Here is a 16,953-nt window from a genome sequence, read left to right as displayed (position 1 = left end):
CATTTCGTGGGGTGTCATTGCTATATTTTTTGGTTTACAAAAATCTAGGCTCGTGGAAGAGCATGCAGAGAGTAATAAGGCAATATACTGAGAGCAAGGCGGTGGGACCACAGTTGAACACAAAAAAAACAAAGGAAAGGAGCTGAGCACGGATGTAGATAGGTGAGTTTGTTTGAGGATCCTTCCAAAGTGACAGGGTTAGACTGGGATTTGCCATGATTGAAAGACAAGCTGCACTCACAAGACCAGCATATAATCAATTCCAGATCAGCAGAGAGTGATCCAACTGCCGTTTGCCTGTCAGTGGGATGGGGTACCACATGACATAATATGGAATAATTTATAAATAGGAAAAGAGAGAAAACAACAAACAAAAAGATGTTGTTTTCTGGAGAGCCAGAAAACAACATCTTTCTCATCTCTCTCCCTCCTCAAAATCCTGGTGGCGTTTAATCAAATCTGTTTCTGGTGTATGTTCCCCCTCCATCCCCTCCCTTACCTCAAATGGCCGCACTGCTGATTCCACACGTGATAAAGATGAATGTCTAAACTCGGTGTTTGCAGCGAAATCTTGTGTCCCAAATCCATCACTATCTCTACCCACTTTACCCAGTCGCACCAAACTGTCCCTGGACTCTGTATCCTTTTCTCCTGACAAGGTGGAGAGCTTGCTTTCAAACCTCGAGTCAGAGTCTGCAACCGGTCCAGACGGCATCAGCCCACGTGTCCTCAAAGCCTGCTCTTCTGCTCTTGCTCACCCTCTCTCTGTTCTATTCACCCTCTCATTTTCCCAAGGTCATCTGCCATCTGCTTGGAAATCTGCTAACATCACTGCCCTGCATAAAAAAGGTGCAAAAACAGATCCCTGTAACTACAGACCAATCAGCCTTCTCCCAATCATCAGCAAGGTTATGGAATCCATCATCGCTTCAGACATGAAATCCTTCCTCTTCTCCAATGGCTTGATTTCCAATCATCAATTTGGTTTCAGACCAGGTCACTCTACCCTGGACATGCTGCTACTGCTCTCCCATCAATGGATGGAGGTCCTCAATGCCAGACAGGAAATCCGAGCCGTATCCCTGGACATATCACGTGCTTTTGACACAGTCTGGCACCCTGCCCTACTCACCAAACTCTCTTCCCATGGTATTCAAGGCCATCTCCACTCATGGCTCGCAGACTTCCTCTCCTGTCGCAGTCAACGTGTGGCCCTAAATGGAGTTCTTTCATCCCCTCTTCCTGTGCAGGCTGGAGTTCCTCAAGGTAGCGTTCTGGGCCCTGTTCTTTTTCTGGTTTTCATCAATGATCTCTCGGACTCTCTGGAAAATCCTCTATTTCTCTTTGCCGATGACTCCACCCTCTGCCGTACCATCTGTCATCCCTCAGACCGGCAAGCAGCAGCTTCTTCGCTCACTGCAGATCTGGATAAAATCACAAACTGGTCCAACACGTGGAACATGTCTTTCAATCCAGACAAATCTCACACTCTCACTATGTCTCTTCGAAAGGACCGTTTACAAAACCCCCCCATCCACTTTCTCAACAATCCTCTGGAAGAAGTCTTTTCTTTCAAGCTTCCTGGTCTCACTATCTGCCATGACCTTTCCTGGGAAAGTCACATTTCCAACCTTGCCTCAAAAGCCAGTTGCCGACTGGGAATCCTCCGTCGTGCAAAGTCCTTCCTCGGCCCTCTTGAGCTCCTGACCACTTACAAAGCTTTTGTCCGTAGCCTGATGGAGTACTGCTCTCCCCTCTGGGCTGGTGCTCCTGCCTCCCACCTTTCTCAGCTTCACGCTGTCGAAACCAGGGCTTTTAAGATCATCGGCATCTCCCGCAATGAAGCTGAGTCTTTGGGCCTCTCACTCAATCACCGCAGGTTGGTCGGTGGTCTTTCTGTCTTCTACCGACTCCTCTCCAGCCTTGCCCCCCCTGCTCTCTCTGCGATTTGTCCCAACCACATTTCCACAGGGCGCTCAAGGTCCGCCAACAACCCCCTTCTGGTAAAACTACCAAAATCACGAATCACTGCTCATCTTCACTCTTTCATTCCTCTTTTTTCCCGCCTTTGGAATAAACTTCCTCACTCTATTCTTTCCCATTCTTCCCTCCAGGCTTTCAAAACAGCTGTTCACCACCACCTCTTATCTTCCCCCCATCCAAATCCTCGATCTTTTCTACCCCCGATAATCCACCCAAGCCCACTTCCTTCAATTCCCCTGATTTCCTTCCTGAAGGTCCCTGTAATGTCCATCTTCTCTTCGCCATGTTCCCCGTCCCATCCCCATCCCTCTCCCTTCCACAGTTCACCTAATGTGTCTGTTCCCCACTGTTTTGTCCCTTCCACTCCCGCCCCTCTTGTCTCATGCCCCCTTACTGTGAGTTGTGTGTTTGCTCTCATACGAGCCTCGACAAGGTATAAAAAAGAGCATTTTCCAGAACATTAGAGAGGTCATTTATGTATATGACAACAAGACTGGGCCCATGCTACTCTTGAGGCACTCCAGTCTCCAATAAGCAAAGACAGGATCAGAGAAGATTTTATTGATTGCATCTTTTTGACAGCATCAGTGGAGAAAGTCAGAAATCTAGTTGTGAAGATGTCCTTGTATGGTGCAGGCAGAGAGCTTAGCAAGCAAAGTATGATGCCACACTGTGTCCAATGCCCAATATATGTTCAGGGAGATGGTCCTGGCCTCTTATTTGAGATTTAGGGCCTCCAACCATTTCTGAGGGAAAAGCAGCAGCATGTCTATAGTGGACTGACTGGGATGGAATCCAAACTGCTGGTCAGAGATAAGGCTGTTTGAGAGGAAAGTTATAGCATTGGCTACAAAAATGTTGGATCCCATGACCTTTCTTGTAATTGAAGCTAAGCTGATTGACCTATAGTTTAGAGGATCTGTTTTCACACCGTTCTTGTATATGGGAGTGATGTTGACTGACTTCCAGACAGGCGGGAGGCAGCCAAAAGGGAACTGCCCGAATAGAGCACAGAAGGAGAAGCAAGAGTAGCAAAGTGGGATTTGAACACATTGGTACTGATGGCATTGGGTCCCATCATCAATGAAGAATCGAGGCTGGACGGAACTTTCTCTACCTTCTCAGGTTTCAAAACACAGAGTTGAAAATGCAGTACGTGGGGATAATGGAGCAACAGTGAGGGATATATTTGATACACAAGATTTGGAGACAAACCGTGAGTTGAGACATTCTGCCTTGTCTCTCGTGGAGTCTGAAATGAGGTCGCTTAAGGTAGGTGAGGGGATGGGATGGAAGGGGAGCATGTGCCAGAGACTGACTTTTTTCAACTGTGTTGACCCAACTGACTAATGCCCAATGTTGCCCATGTTGTGGCAACGAAATGTTTTGATGCCTCATCTGTGTTCCCATGTAGTATGTTCGCCTCAAAAATGTTCGTTTTACATAAGAATCTGAATTGATTTGGATCATGGGTTGGCATTTTTTTGTGTTCCCATCTGAGCATATTGCTGATGATCCTTGGGTCCCAGGTTGAAACCCTACATCGTGTGCTGATTTACCTCGTCTGTCAATGTCCTTGTAATTTGGGTTAAAAAGTACACATTCTCAAAATGCTTGTGTCCTACATGATATAAGTAAAAACTCCATCTTAGGTCGATGTTTGAAAATACCAATTATCCTGGCACTTTTAAACCTGTAAAGACGGCTTCATGTCATGGTATCACTGTACTCTTGATTTCTCTTGAATTGCTTGTGTGGTTGCTCGCAAATATTAACCACTCCCCTGAATAATGCTATTTTGCAGGTACGGGTCCAGTCGTAACCGTGCCTTCCCCATCCATGTTGGCCCTCGTCTATAGCATTCTTCCACTGTTGGTCATAGCAGCTGCTCTCCTCCTTTCATTCTGGACGTACCGGCATCACAAGATGCTCTACGCACATGTCCAGCTTCCAACTCAGGTAGCTGTATGCAACACCTAGGTAATCCGACCGTGACTTGCTTTACATTATTTGTGATTTGAGATTATGGTATCCTTCGGGTGTATGGTTTGAGTTTCATGTCTTCATCTTTCTCAAAAATTGGAACATCCTTCATTCATATTTTGAAAGTGTGATTTCAAAGTTATTCTATTTTTGATTTATATCATTTTAACCCTTTCATTGGTGAGCGTTTTTTCTCCAACCTTTGTGGAGGAGTTTGTACAATGATTAGTCAAATAATAGATGCATACGTTTCCACCATCTCAGATTGTGCCGAATCCAAAACCATGATCTTTTATATCCTCGTTAATCACCCCCCCTCGGCCCCCTCCCCCACCCCATCCCAATCCTTCCTCCTTCCATATTTGCAGTTTTTCCTCCTGAGAGTTCCCCTTCTGTCTTCATATTGTCCACCCCATGCATATTCTCCTGCCTCCCCATTCCTCCCCACTCTACTGTTTGTCACCCTCCCCCTGTCTTGGCCTTTGGCTCTGCTGTTGGTGTTTCTGCTCTCCCTTTGTCTTGTTGCGTCCTGATCCATTCAGTGTGAGTTCGAGTACGAGCTCTTCCACGAGCCTCGAATACATAAATAAAGAAATCAACAAATTATTTCTTCAAAAAAAAAAGAACAGTAACATTATATAAGATAGAATATAGGAGAAAAAAAGATATCTCATTTTTTAGTGAGCTTACCTTTGACCTTTCTGGTTCCAGGTTTGATACAGCATCATCAAATTTATGTTATATCAAACACACAATGCCCTGTCTGTGAAGCACCAGCTCGACAATTTGTAGTCATAATGGGAATCAAGCCCAGACGAGACAGCTCAGAGGTAAAAGTGTGCCTTCACTGCGTCATCCTGTCAAGATATAAACTTTTACATCGTTGAAAAATATTGGTCATTATCCATCACTTTGGAATGGTTTTAACGACCTTGGTAAAACTTTTGGAGATAATGCAGCTCCAGAGCTGTTTCGATGAAACGACGTCTTCACATTCGATTGAAAACCATTGCGGAAACGATCGTATATTGTTGCGGGCCGGGGGTCGGGTGAGAAGACCACTCGGGGCGATGGCTATCTCGGCTCCCACCAGACTGTCCGGAATTGTAGGCCATCGCACATGGATAATTCCGTGACGCGGCGGGTCGCTTAACCGACCATGGACGCCAATAACTTAACCACGTGACTTAGGGTCCTCCGTGTAGTTAATCCGGTTACCTAAAAATAACCACGTGATTTAATTACTGGGGAACATGCCCTTGTCCGAACCGGATCACTGTAGCGGACTGGATCACTTTACCGGATCGGATGCAGCCGAGCGACACTGCCAAGGACATACCGGCTAAAAGGAACGGATTGTTGGGAATAAAGTCCCGGCTAAGCTAGGATTCGGACCATGCTAGATCAATGAAGGAAAAGACAAAAACAAGCTGGGAACATTCCTAATAATGATTTATTTACAATGAGTGAGGAAAGGTATGTGGTACGATCAAGAGATTTATTTGGGTGTGTTGTGCAGAGATAGGGGAGAGAGGTGTGATGCAGCAATAAACAAGCAACTTATAAAAGCAGACGCAGAGCAGACCTAACCCGAAAATAATAATAACAAGTGAAATCCTTCAATACGGCACGTGTGGTGAAGCAAATGAGTACATTAATGTTAAAATATGCAATTTATGCTTTTTCAGTTGAAAAACAATTAAAAAGCGTACTTAATATTTGAAATGTAAAAATCTTGTTATTATTGTGATAAGCACCTTTATATATAACAGAAGGAATGAAATTGTTCGATACAGCGTGGCAGGAGGCCACAAAAGAATGATGGCATAAGAAGAACTTAGCTTTCAGCATTCGGCGAGCAGCGCGAAATGCGATGGTGGGTGGAAATGACGTCTTTCGTTCGTTCATATATGAGAGGGGAGCGTTTTTTGGTTTGTTCCAGTCAAGCAATAAATTAAATGGTTTTCACATATATAACACATTAGTTTCACAAATTTACATTGAAATACTCGGGTATTTCCGTCAATTCTCGCTATTTCCGTCTAGGTTACGCACTGCCATCTACCGGACGGCCGTCATTGGCTGTCTTGAGGCACGTGGGGGGGGGCGGTGGGGACAGGGGGCAGCGGAGACATGGTAGGCACCGGGGACATTTCAAACTCGGTGCAATTGTATACAGCGCATGCACTGTAACAATCTTCTGCAGGCTTACTTACATAGACAGGCGCCAGGACACACACACGCACACACACACACACACACACACACACACACACACACACACACACACACACACACACACACACACACACACACACACACACACACACACGCGCGCACACACACACAGAAAACCCAGTGAAGAGGGATTGAAGCAAGACAGGAGAGGAGTTGAGGCTACGGTCTCTCGGTACCTTTGTATAATTGATACGCAGTCCCCGAACGTGCCACCAATATGTTTGGGGGGAATGCTCTGTGGCACGGTACCCCCCCTCTTCCCCCCCCCCCTGACAGCTGGCGCGTCGTCTCCTGCTTCGGGCAGCTCGCGTCGAGACCGTGGGCGTAAAGGAGGGGCTTGAGTTGGAAGGGTGGAGTCAGCGTCGTGTGGGCGGAGAAGAGGAGGAGGAGCCCAGCGATGACGACAGAAGGCGGAGTCGAAGTGATGACGACAGAAGGTGGAGTCGAGGTCCAGCTTGAGCGGAAGGCGAGGCAGGGCAGAGAGAGAGAAAGAAGGAGCCGCTCGGACCTTTATAGGCCGCGCGGCGCGGGGTGGGGGGCCACCCCGAAACTCGGTGACATCACCTGAATCGGGCGCTCTGATTGGCCCCGACCCCCTGCGCAGCTCGGCCGCGATGGCGGGAGCAGCAACATTCTACTTCCGGCAAGGTGACCCCCACGCCGCAAAGATGTCCCGCTCCGATCCCACGACATGATATGAATCGCCCACACCGAACTCCTTGTCATGACTTGCCTTGCTAGAACCCCCGGGCCGTGCCCTGATGAACGGCCGAGGGCAGCGTCGGTCAGACACGCCTGCTCGGGCGCCCCCGACCAGCGCTGGCCAACGCGCCCGGTCCGTGTGCGCCACCTGGCCCGAGCTGCACAACATGCCTCTGCCCGATCGCAGCTTCGCTGGCCATAGAGGCGAGAAGGTAAGATGTTATGGCGAACCAATGCACACACAGTAAAATGTGTCCATTCGTGCCCCGCTCTGCACAATAACAAAGTGTCACGGACGGTACATTCGTGCCCTGCTCTGTACGATAACAAAGTCGCGAGCGGCGCACAAGTCTGCCTTCGAGCACATTCCGTACAGTGCGCGTGGATCAGCCATTACGCACGTGGCCAGCGCTCGCGTTTGCCCGATTCTGCTATTGTGTGAGCGGGGCGAAACCCGATCGATATAATTAGTCCAGAAATGGGTTGAAAGGAACACGCCGCTTGTGCCTTGCACACTCGCATTCCGTGCAGCGTGGGCGTCGTGTTGAGTGTGCTTTCTTCGGAGGGGTGTGCAGCGTAATGCTGCTTGGCCTTCGCTGAGGACCCATCTCACAGCAAAGGGCGCACATGGCTCAGATTTACCTCAGGAATAATCCGAAAAGAAGAGTCGAAATGACGTTTGAAATGAAAGGACGAAGAAATGATGTCAGCAAACCTAGGTATGAGACTCTCGCAACGCACGCCCCTGTTGGCCCGCTAGACAAAAGTGAAGGGACTATGTACACGTATATTAATGGAATAACTGTCTTGGGACCACTATCCGTTGGATGCATGCGGTTCCGAGAACCGCAACAATATTATATAGCAGGAGTGTCCATCCGTCTATCCGACCGTGAACTACTCCCTCAGTTTTGGGGATAGCCCCGTCAAACCTTCGGTGGAATGTTTTGGGGGTACCAGCCAGTGTCCTAAGGTGGGTGGGAGGTCTCATAAATACCTCAATGCAATGATGATTTTCAGTTACGATCCGTACGAAGCTGCTCCCTATCTGGATGTGACGTCAGAATGGCGTTTCTCTTCGTTTACTTCATGAGTGTTTGCAATGTTGTATTTTGTTATATTAATGGTATAGTATTAATTTGTGATTGGAATGATGCTGTTTGGAATGAAAATATGGAGAGAGATTGAGTTTTACAGGAGATTCATGAAATAATGTGAGAGTTTCCACCACTGACATGCGTGGTTTTGGGTATTTGCAGTTTTGTCATTGACATCACTAAAATATTACTCACCTTCTGTTGGGATCGGCTGCAGTAAGTTTTTTTAGCCCAAGTCCATCACGAACCACCGTCCATGCCTGACGTTCGACTGAAGGTGTCACAGGAATATGGAATTTATTGGTTCACGGTTTGGCATTCGCTGTTTCCGCATTATGTGTTTGTTTTTGGGCTCCCTCCCGTTCATGGCACGGGTACCTTGCTCGTTACCCTCGCCGGAGGAGAGGGTATTGCATTTGGATCCGTTTGTTTGTTTGTTTGTTTTTGGCCGCACAGAACTTTCGTGTTTTTCTCCGCAACCGCTTGTCAGGTTAAGACGAAATTTTCACCATTGGTGTGACTACTCATGTAGAATGTTTTAATGATCATTATGAGGTCATAGGTCACGTGGTGTGGCAGCCATGTTGGAAAAACAGAAAAACTTTGAACCTCTGTATCTCTGAAACGGCACCAAGAAAAAAATTGAAACTTGGCACGTGACAAGTACTCCTCGTGGGGAATGAGTGGTATTTTTTATGACATCATAATTGCATATGTACAACGCCATATCCAATCAGTATGAAAATTTTTGAGGGTTATCTATGGATAAAATGGTCCACAGAAAAAAAAAATTTGACGACGTCATCGGTCACGTGATTCGGCAGCCATATATATATATATATATATATATATATATATATATATATATATATATATATATATATATCTTCTTCTTCTTTCGGCTGCTCCCGTTAGGGGTCGCCACAGCGGATCATCCATTATGATCCGCATAGTGATTTGGCACATGTTTTACGCCGGATGCCCTTCCTGACGCAACCCTGGTCGCCTCTTATGACACAGGGATATGGTACACCTATTTTAACCGGGGTATACACCGGCCCAGTATACTGGTACTCATTTTGCCGACCTCGGAAGGATGACAGGCTGAGTCAACCCCCTGGTGTATTAATTCAGTGGCTCAACGGGGCTTGAACTCAGGACCTCTTGGATCCCAAACCGCTGCCCTAACCACTGCGCCAACACCAGGCTCATATTTATTTATATATATATATATATATATATATATATATATATATATATATATATATATATATATATATATATATATATATATATATATATATATATATATATATATATATATATATATATATATATATATATATATATATATATATATATATATATATATATATATATATATATATATATATATATATATATATATATATATATATATTTTTTTTTTTTTTTAATCCTTCAAAAAATTTCTTCTCTGAAATGGCTGAACAGATCGAGGCGAAAGTTTTACATGCATGACCGCCTGTCCACGAGGAACAAAAGGTTCGCACGTATGATGTCATAGGTCACATGATTTGGCAGCCATATTGGATTTACCCTAAAACATAAAAAAATTCTTCACCAGAGCGGATGGACAAATCAAGGGGAAACCACACAAATGTCCCCAAGGCATGAGTGTACAAGTTTGTTAAGGAATAATTGATGTCACTTGGTTTGGCCATATTGGATTTACAAAAAATATTAAATAATGTTTTCTCTGGAACCACTTAATCAATCAATGTGAAACTTCACACTTATGATCTATTAATGATGGGGAATACATATTTTAAATTTCGACTTTATCTGACAGATGGTCTGGCAGCCAGAATTATTTAATTTTTTGATATGGGTTCTTTTTGTTATTTATTTATTTTGTAATTTTTGAATGATGCTCACTTGACTGTGCCTGGATGGGTTTGAGGGTGGAGGAGTTGCAGCTGAAACCTGAATCCTATACAGTTTCCTCCTGATGACTTCATCTTTGCTTTTTGCTTGTTTCGGTTCCTTCTGATTACTCCAATACAGGACTGTTCCTATTTGGTCTTCCATTTGATTTGAATTGAATATATTTTAATCCCATTCTGAATTCAATTGAATAATAATAAACGTCATGGGTTAGGGTCAGGTGTCTGATCAAAGTGGGGAGTCTTGGTACCTGGTCAGCACTGCCAGCAGTTATAAAATGGCTGTTCTAATTATGTCTCTTATTGATTACATGCCACACAAGTACATAAACACCACACAAAATACACCACACAACACAAGTCCTGGTGAGGGTCTGCAATCTCTGATTGCTCTTTTTCTTCTTGTTAATATTTTTGGAATAACTGAATGATAACTTCTGCTGTTAATATTTGCAGTCAGGATTGAAATAGACATTTTGCTCACAATTCAACGGTCCAGTCACACAACATATTGACCTGGATTTACATCACCACTCATTCATCATTTCTGGATCTAAATTCTGGAATGCCCATCTAAATATCCATGACAGGCAAACCATATCCACAGAGCCACAGTAGTTTAAAGATAATGCTGACCACTATATCTTCTCAGGGAAACTTGTGAGAGGCCCATAAAATGCGGGCTCCCATTGCTGCCGACACCAATGGACATATGGACGGCAGTCCATGCACGAATTTTGTTGTTTTAGTGGTGATTATGATGGTGTTTCCCTTCCCCTCCCCCATTTTTTTCTCCTTCCCTCATAAATATATGCTTTGTGTTTTTTTCCCAGGAACCTCGCACAGTTTCTCCATCACCAGCCCTCAGCCTCCAGCCTCTCCAACTGCTCGAGCTCAAGGCACATGGACGGTTTGGCTGTATCTGGAAGGCGCAATTGATGGGCCGCCTCGTGGCTGTCAAGATCTTTCAAACTATGGTGTGTTGACTGTTAAACTATTATTATCCTCCACCACCAATGGTGGATGGAGGTTGTGTTTTCACCTCTCTGTATGTCTGTCTGTCTCTCTGTCTGGTTTGTTTGTCTGTCTGTCTGTGAGCAGAATATCTCAAAAAAGTTATGGACGGATTTGGACAAAACTTAGTGGACAGGTCGGGTGTGTGGCAAGGATGAATTGATTGGATTTTGGTGAAGATGCAGATCCGGATCATAGAAATGTTATGCCTTCGCTGATGAAGTCACCAGAGGCATTATGTTTTCAGGTTGTCCGTGCGTCCGTGATAGGTTTTGGTTGCCGCGATAACTAAAGAACGGCTGATGGGATTTAAGTCAAACTTGGTACAAGAATGTATAATGATGCAAAGATGAACTGATTTGATTATGGGGTCAAGAGGCCTGAGGTCAGAGGTCCCGTTAGGTACAAATTCTGTTACCGCACTAACTTGTGAACAAGCGAATGGATTTTGACCAAACTTGCTATAAGTATATATTATGATGCAAAGATGAACTAATTACATTTTGTCATAAATAGGTCAAAGGTCAGAATCCATGACAAGTTTTCATTACCACGGTAACTTAAGAAAGGCTGAAAGGATCCAAGTCAAAGTTGGTAAAGTATGTGTAATGATGTAAAGATAAACTGATTCGATAATGGGGTCAAGAGGTCAGAAGTCCTGTTTGGTAAAAATTCCGTTACTGTACTAACTTGTGAACCAATGATGGGATTTTGACCAAACTTGTTATAAGTATGTATTATGATGCAAAGGTGAACTGATTAGATTTTGGTATGAAGAGGTCAAAGGTCATGTCAGGTGACTGGCTTGAGGGATTAAAGTCAAACTTGGTACTCGTATGTATTATGATGCAAAGATGAACTGATTAGATTATGGGGTCAAGAGCTCAAAGGTCAGAGGTCCCGTTAGGTATAAATTCTGTTACCGCTCGAACTTGTGAACCAGTGATAGGATTTTGACCAAACTTGGAATAAGTATATATTATGATGCAAAGATGAACTGATTAGATTTTGGCATCAAGAGGTGAAAGGACAGATGTCATGTCAGGTAAAAATGTGATACTTGAAAACACCTGAAGGTAATTAAATCAAACTTGGTACAAGTATGTATAACGATGTAATAATGTGATCGGGGGCTTATCGGTCAAATTATGTCAAGTTTAAGTGATTCTTCACCATTGAGAGATGTGGCCAAAAAAGATATATTGGGTCATTCCGTGTCAAATCAGCCAAAAACATGAAATTCTGCGGTGACCCCCTCAGATTTTCCTGAAAAAATTATCAAAGCTACCTTAACATATATGAGGAAGGTTTGCCAAGTTATAGCTCAAAATTCCAAGTAGTGTCTGAGATATGGCCCTACAAACACCCGAGGGGTGTTTCAATTCTGGCAGTCGCGAGTTGCAGATTTGTATCTGAAGCATTTTTGGAGGGCTCTAAATTCCAGAGTTTTACAGAGTTCTGAAAATTCACACAAATGGTGCTTATTAGTGAGGCTTTCAGAATCTGACATAAAAAATGTTCTACTTCAAAGACTTTTTAAGATAAGTACTCTCAAAAGTAGTGATTTGTAACATGCAGTCAAAAAAATTTGAGTTTTCAAATTGCTGCCAACAGTCAGTTTATTCATCATGAAGAATTTTGTTGCCTGATTTACATAATCTCGTGACTGGATCATTTACACAAGAAAACTGAAACCTTTTGGAGCAAAATCTTGGGTGCTATCGGTGTCTGAACTTTGCTCCAGACTCAACGACACTGAAATTTACCCCGGGTTTACCCCAAGTGTTCACCATGTTGACAGTTACACAGCTCTTAAATTTTTGTCACTTAAAGACACGTACATAGCAAACTGTGGAAGAAAATTCAAGAGTTGTTCTCAATCCCTTCTATTTTTAAACGATTTTTATAAAGGCCCACTATTTAAAAACAAGGACAAATGTGTCCAAGAGCCGCGTCATCAAGGTTTTGTCTTCACAAGAAGAAGAACAACAACAACAAGAAGAACAACACGGAGCTCTCTTCGAGCCAGCGTTCGCAACGCGACGCGGCAAAAAAAGGATAAATATATAAACAAAGGTTTTGTCTTCCCCAGAAGAAGAAGAAGAAGAAAAAATATGATGTATATATTATATATATATATATATATATATATATATATATATATATATATATATATATATATATATATACATATATATATATACATATATATATATATATATATATATTGTTGCTGATTCGCGCCCGCCGGCGTGCGAACGGCCACGTAACTCGAATCGCGGCACGTCGCCCACCGGACGGACAATCCCGTCGTGACCCTCTCGGACTAACGCCGGGAACTAGTCACGGGTGGGCCTTTCGGCCTCACCACGATCGTGCCAATCGGCCCCCCGCGTGGGATAGGGTTGCTCGCCAAATTCGACCTACCTAAGTACCCACACGGAGGGTAGGCCGGGCGATCGCACCTCGCCGCAGGTCGACTTCGGACACGGGCCACTTTAAGCGACCCGTTCCGTACTATCGGGATAACCGAGCGGTGTTATCGTCAACCCCGACGGTTCGATTAATTATCGGGCGTTTTAGCCCACGACCAACCCTTTACGTGAAGTAAGATGGAGATTCAATAAAGGAAAAGACGAAGCGAAACGGGAAAAACAGTTCAACATAAAGCACATTTATTCCGCGGCAAACGGAAAGCACACATATACAATTATACACCAAAAGCAAATGTAAAAGAAGAAACACCACAATAATGCACAAAAAGCAAATGTAAAAGTGAAACAATGCAGATCTACCACCGACTACCGAGCACACGGCAACACTTATACAGTTTTACTTCACAGACGGCGCCGACAACACATATACTCAAAGCAAAATAAAAAGGGACCACCCTCAATGATGATGGGGGCAGACGGGCCTGGGGCCGAGACCGTGTCGAGCCTACCCGTCTGGTGATGAGCCGCAAAATGGCGGTGGCGCCCCGACTTCGCGGGCCTCGCGGACAGTGTCTGGCAATGGGGTGGGAACGGGGCCCCCTTCTCGCACTATCTCAGCGCGGGGGGAAACAGGAGGGGGTTGTTGATGCTCGGGGGGATGAGGATATCTCGCTGGCTCGGGTCCCGCGACGAGCGTCTCCACCACGACCTCGTTCGCGTTACCGGCCTCCCCTCTCCGCAGCTCCCCGACTCTGACACGAGCGCCCTCTCGACTGCCTTCGCCGCCGCCGCCACCTCTCCAACTCTCCCACTCTCCACAGCTCCGTCCAACTGCTTTCTCCGACTCTTCTTGACTGACTCTTTCCAACTCCACTTGACTGACTCCTTCCAACTCCACCTCTCCGACTCTTCCCAACTCCTACTCGACTCACTCCACTACTAACTCCGACTCTTCCCAACTCAACTGCCTTTTTGGCGAGCGAACGCGGCCCTTTATAGCCCCCGGGGCTTCGCTCCTTCACCTTCGACCCTTTACCTCCGACTGGCTCCCCATTGGACAGAGGAAAAGTGGGCGTGAATGCTTTTTGATCCGCGAATCTGCATATAGCGATTATACTCCGACGCACCTGGAGGCGGGGCCAAATCGCCCCATGCTCACTGATAGGACGGAACAGAAGTGGGCGTGAACCGTTTTTGATCCGATTTCTCGGAAAGGTTGGTGTTTTTGCACCTGCTGCTCGGTGCGCGCCCTGCACGAGTCCAGTATCGGTGCCCACAAGCGGCGCGGGAATGGCGGTGATGCGATGGTTGCGAGGGCGAGTTGTGACGGTAAAGGTCGTGGCTGTTGGCGTTGTTGTTGTTGTGAAGCGGCGTTGCGGCTGGTGGTTGTTGTGTGATGGCTGTTGAGACGTGGTTGGTGGTGGTAGTAATGGTAGTAATGTCGGCTGGTCCAAAATAAAGATAGTAAAAGAAAAACGGCTATCTAAAAGGGTCGCAGCCCGCATGAATGACATTTATTCCCTCTAAACAACGGGTTTGGGCCTAACTACACATATACTTACAGAGATATCTCACCTAAGGGACCTGAATGGTGGTTTGCGAATTTCGTCAACCACAACAATATATATATATATATATATATATATATATATATATATATATATATATATATATATATATATATATATATATTTTGAAGGTTTTGTCTTCATCAGAAGAATAATAACAACAAGAAGAAGAAGAACAACGCGGAGCTCTCTTAAGGGGCTGTCACACCTTGACGATTTAGCCAGCGTATGCCGACATATGGAAAATTTGTCTAAAACGCTGGCACATGTCGAATACGTTATGGGTAAGTTTTGTATACGTTAAGAGCACGCTGGCATACGTCATAGTACGCTGGCATACGTCGAATACGTTATGGGTAAGTTTTGTATACGTTAAGAGCACGCTGGCATACATCGTAGTACGCTGGCATACGTCGTGGTATGCCGAGCTCGTCGAAAAATTTTAACATGCTTGAAATTTTTCGACATATGCCAGCATATGACTCACACATTCCGCATACGCTGGCCATAAGTTGTAGGCACGTTACGCGATCGTTGACACACGTCGACACACGTTACTTGTAAGTTACTCATAAGTCGAAACACGTCGAGGTAATGTTTAGCGTCAGTGTTCGAGACTGCATGGTTTTTTTTTTTCGTTTTTTTTTCTTTTTTCTTCGGCATGACGGTGATGTTGACACTTCGATTTCTAGTGCGGTTATAATATAATATAATTAAAAGGCTGCCGCTCAACGATTTCAATCATAACCACACTAGAAATCGAAGTGTCAACATCACTGTCATGCCGAAGAAAAAAAAAAAGAAAAAAGAAAAAAACCATGGAGTCTGGAACACTGACGGGTTCCTCCTGTGAAACCCATTTTTATATACCAATTCCCCTAAACGCTGCCAATACGCCATTATACGGTAGCTGTAAGTTAGTAACACGTTCTGTAAGTTCTGTGGTCGTCCGGAAGACGTCAAATACATCTACATACATCAATGTGCGTTGGAGATATGTTACACATAGGTTCAAAGCACGTTACTCATAGGTTCAATGCACGTTACTCATAGGTTAGAAATAAGTTTCGGGTACGCTAAACATTACCTCGACGTGTTTCGACTTATGAGTAACTTACAAGTAACGTGTGTCGACGTGTGTCAACGATCGCGTAACGTGCCTACAACTTATGGGCAGCGTATGCGGAACTTGTGCGTCATACGCTGGCATACGTCGTAAAATTTTCAACATGCTTAAAATTTGTCGACGTACTCGGCGTACAACGACGTATGCCAGCATGCTTCAGTGTGCTCTTAACGTATACAAAACTTACCCATAACGTATTCGACGTGTGCCAGCGTATTCAGCAAATTTTTCATACATCGGCATACGCTGGCTAAAACGTCAAGGTGTGACAGCGGCTTGACACTTCGATGTCTAGTGCGGTTATGATTTGAATCGTCGAGCCGCAACCTTTTAATAGGCGACGCCACGTGATCGTCGGCGATACGCTGCCGCGCTATGCATAAGTTAGACTATCGTTGGGCATAGGTTGTGAACGCTGACAACACGCTAAGCATTCGTTGGTATAAGTTATCTTTATGTTATCGAAACGTTCTGTGTACGTTAGTAATACGTTATGCATATGTCCAACTCGTTATGAATACACCCAAAACTGGAAAAAAACATCAATAGTTCAGCGTACGCCAGCGTTTTACATACATTTTGATACATTGCCATACGCTGGCTAAAACGTCAAGGTGTGACAGGGCCCTTAGAGCCAGCGTTCGCAACGCGACGCGGATAAAAACATGTTCGATGAAAGATATAGAATAAAAGCAATAGGTGTGCTTTTGAAGTGGAAGCCATGCCAAACATTCATAAGTTGGCACCACAATGATCAAATTGTTGTTTTTTTGGTCAGAACAAGTACAGTATGTGGTTACATTAATTTGGCTCACATTTTTTGTTTGCCAATCTCACAATTTGCCAATCTCAACTACAAATTAAGACACATAATGTGATCAT

At 44.6% G+C, this 16,953-nt stretch overlaps 1 protein-coding gene across 4 annotated transcripts in view; it reads left to right on the top strand.

Annotated features, from left to right (window-relative positions):
• Nucleotides 1–16,953, top strand: part of ACVR2A (activin A receptor type 2A) — a 285,612-nt gene that overhangs the window by 233,292 nt on the left and 35,367 nt on the right. For all 4 annotated transcript variants that reach the window (XM_085874379.1, XM_085874380.1, XM_085874381.1 and 1 more), the window contains 2 exons: nucleotides 3,788–3,942; nucleotides 10,762–10,905. In XM_085874379.1, the coding sequence (XP_085730505.1) occupies nucleotides 3,788–3,942; nucleotides 10,762–10,905 (299 nt within the window). The remainder of the gene's footprint in view (nucleotides 1–3,787; nucleotides 3,943–10,761; nucleotides 10,906–16,953) is intronic.

Source organism: Eptatretus burgeri, chromosome 3 (genome assembly GCF_056783735.1).
Source record: "Eptatretus burgeri isolate ZD-2024b chromosome 3, Ebu_testis_v1, whole genome shotgun sequence".
Taxonomy (NCBI): domain Eukaryota; kingdom Metazoa; phylum Chordata; class Myxini; order Myxiniformes; family Myxinidae; genus Eptatretus; species Eptatretus burgeri.
This window is presented reverse-complemented; position numbering and strand designations above follow the sequence as displayed.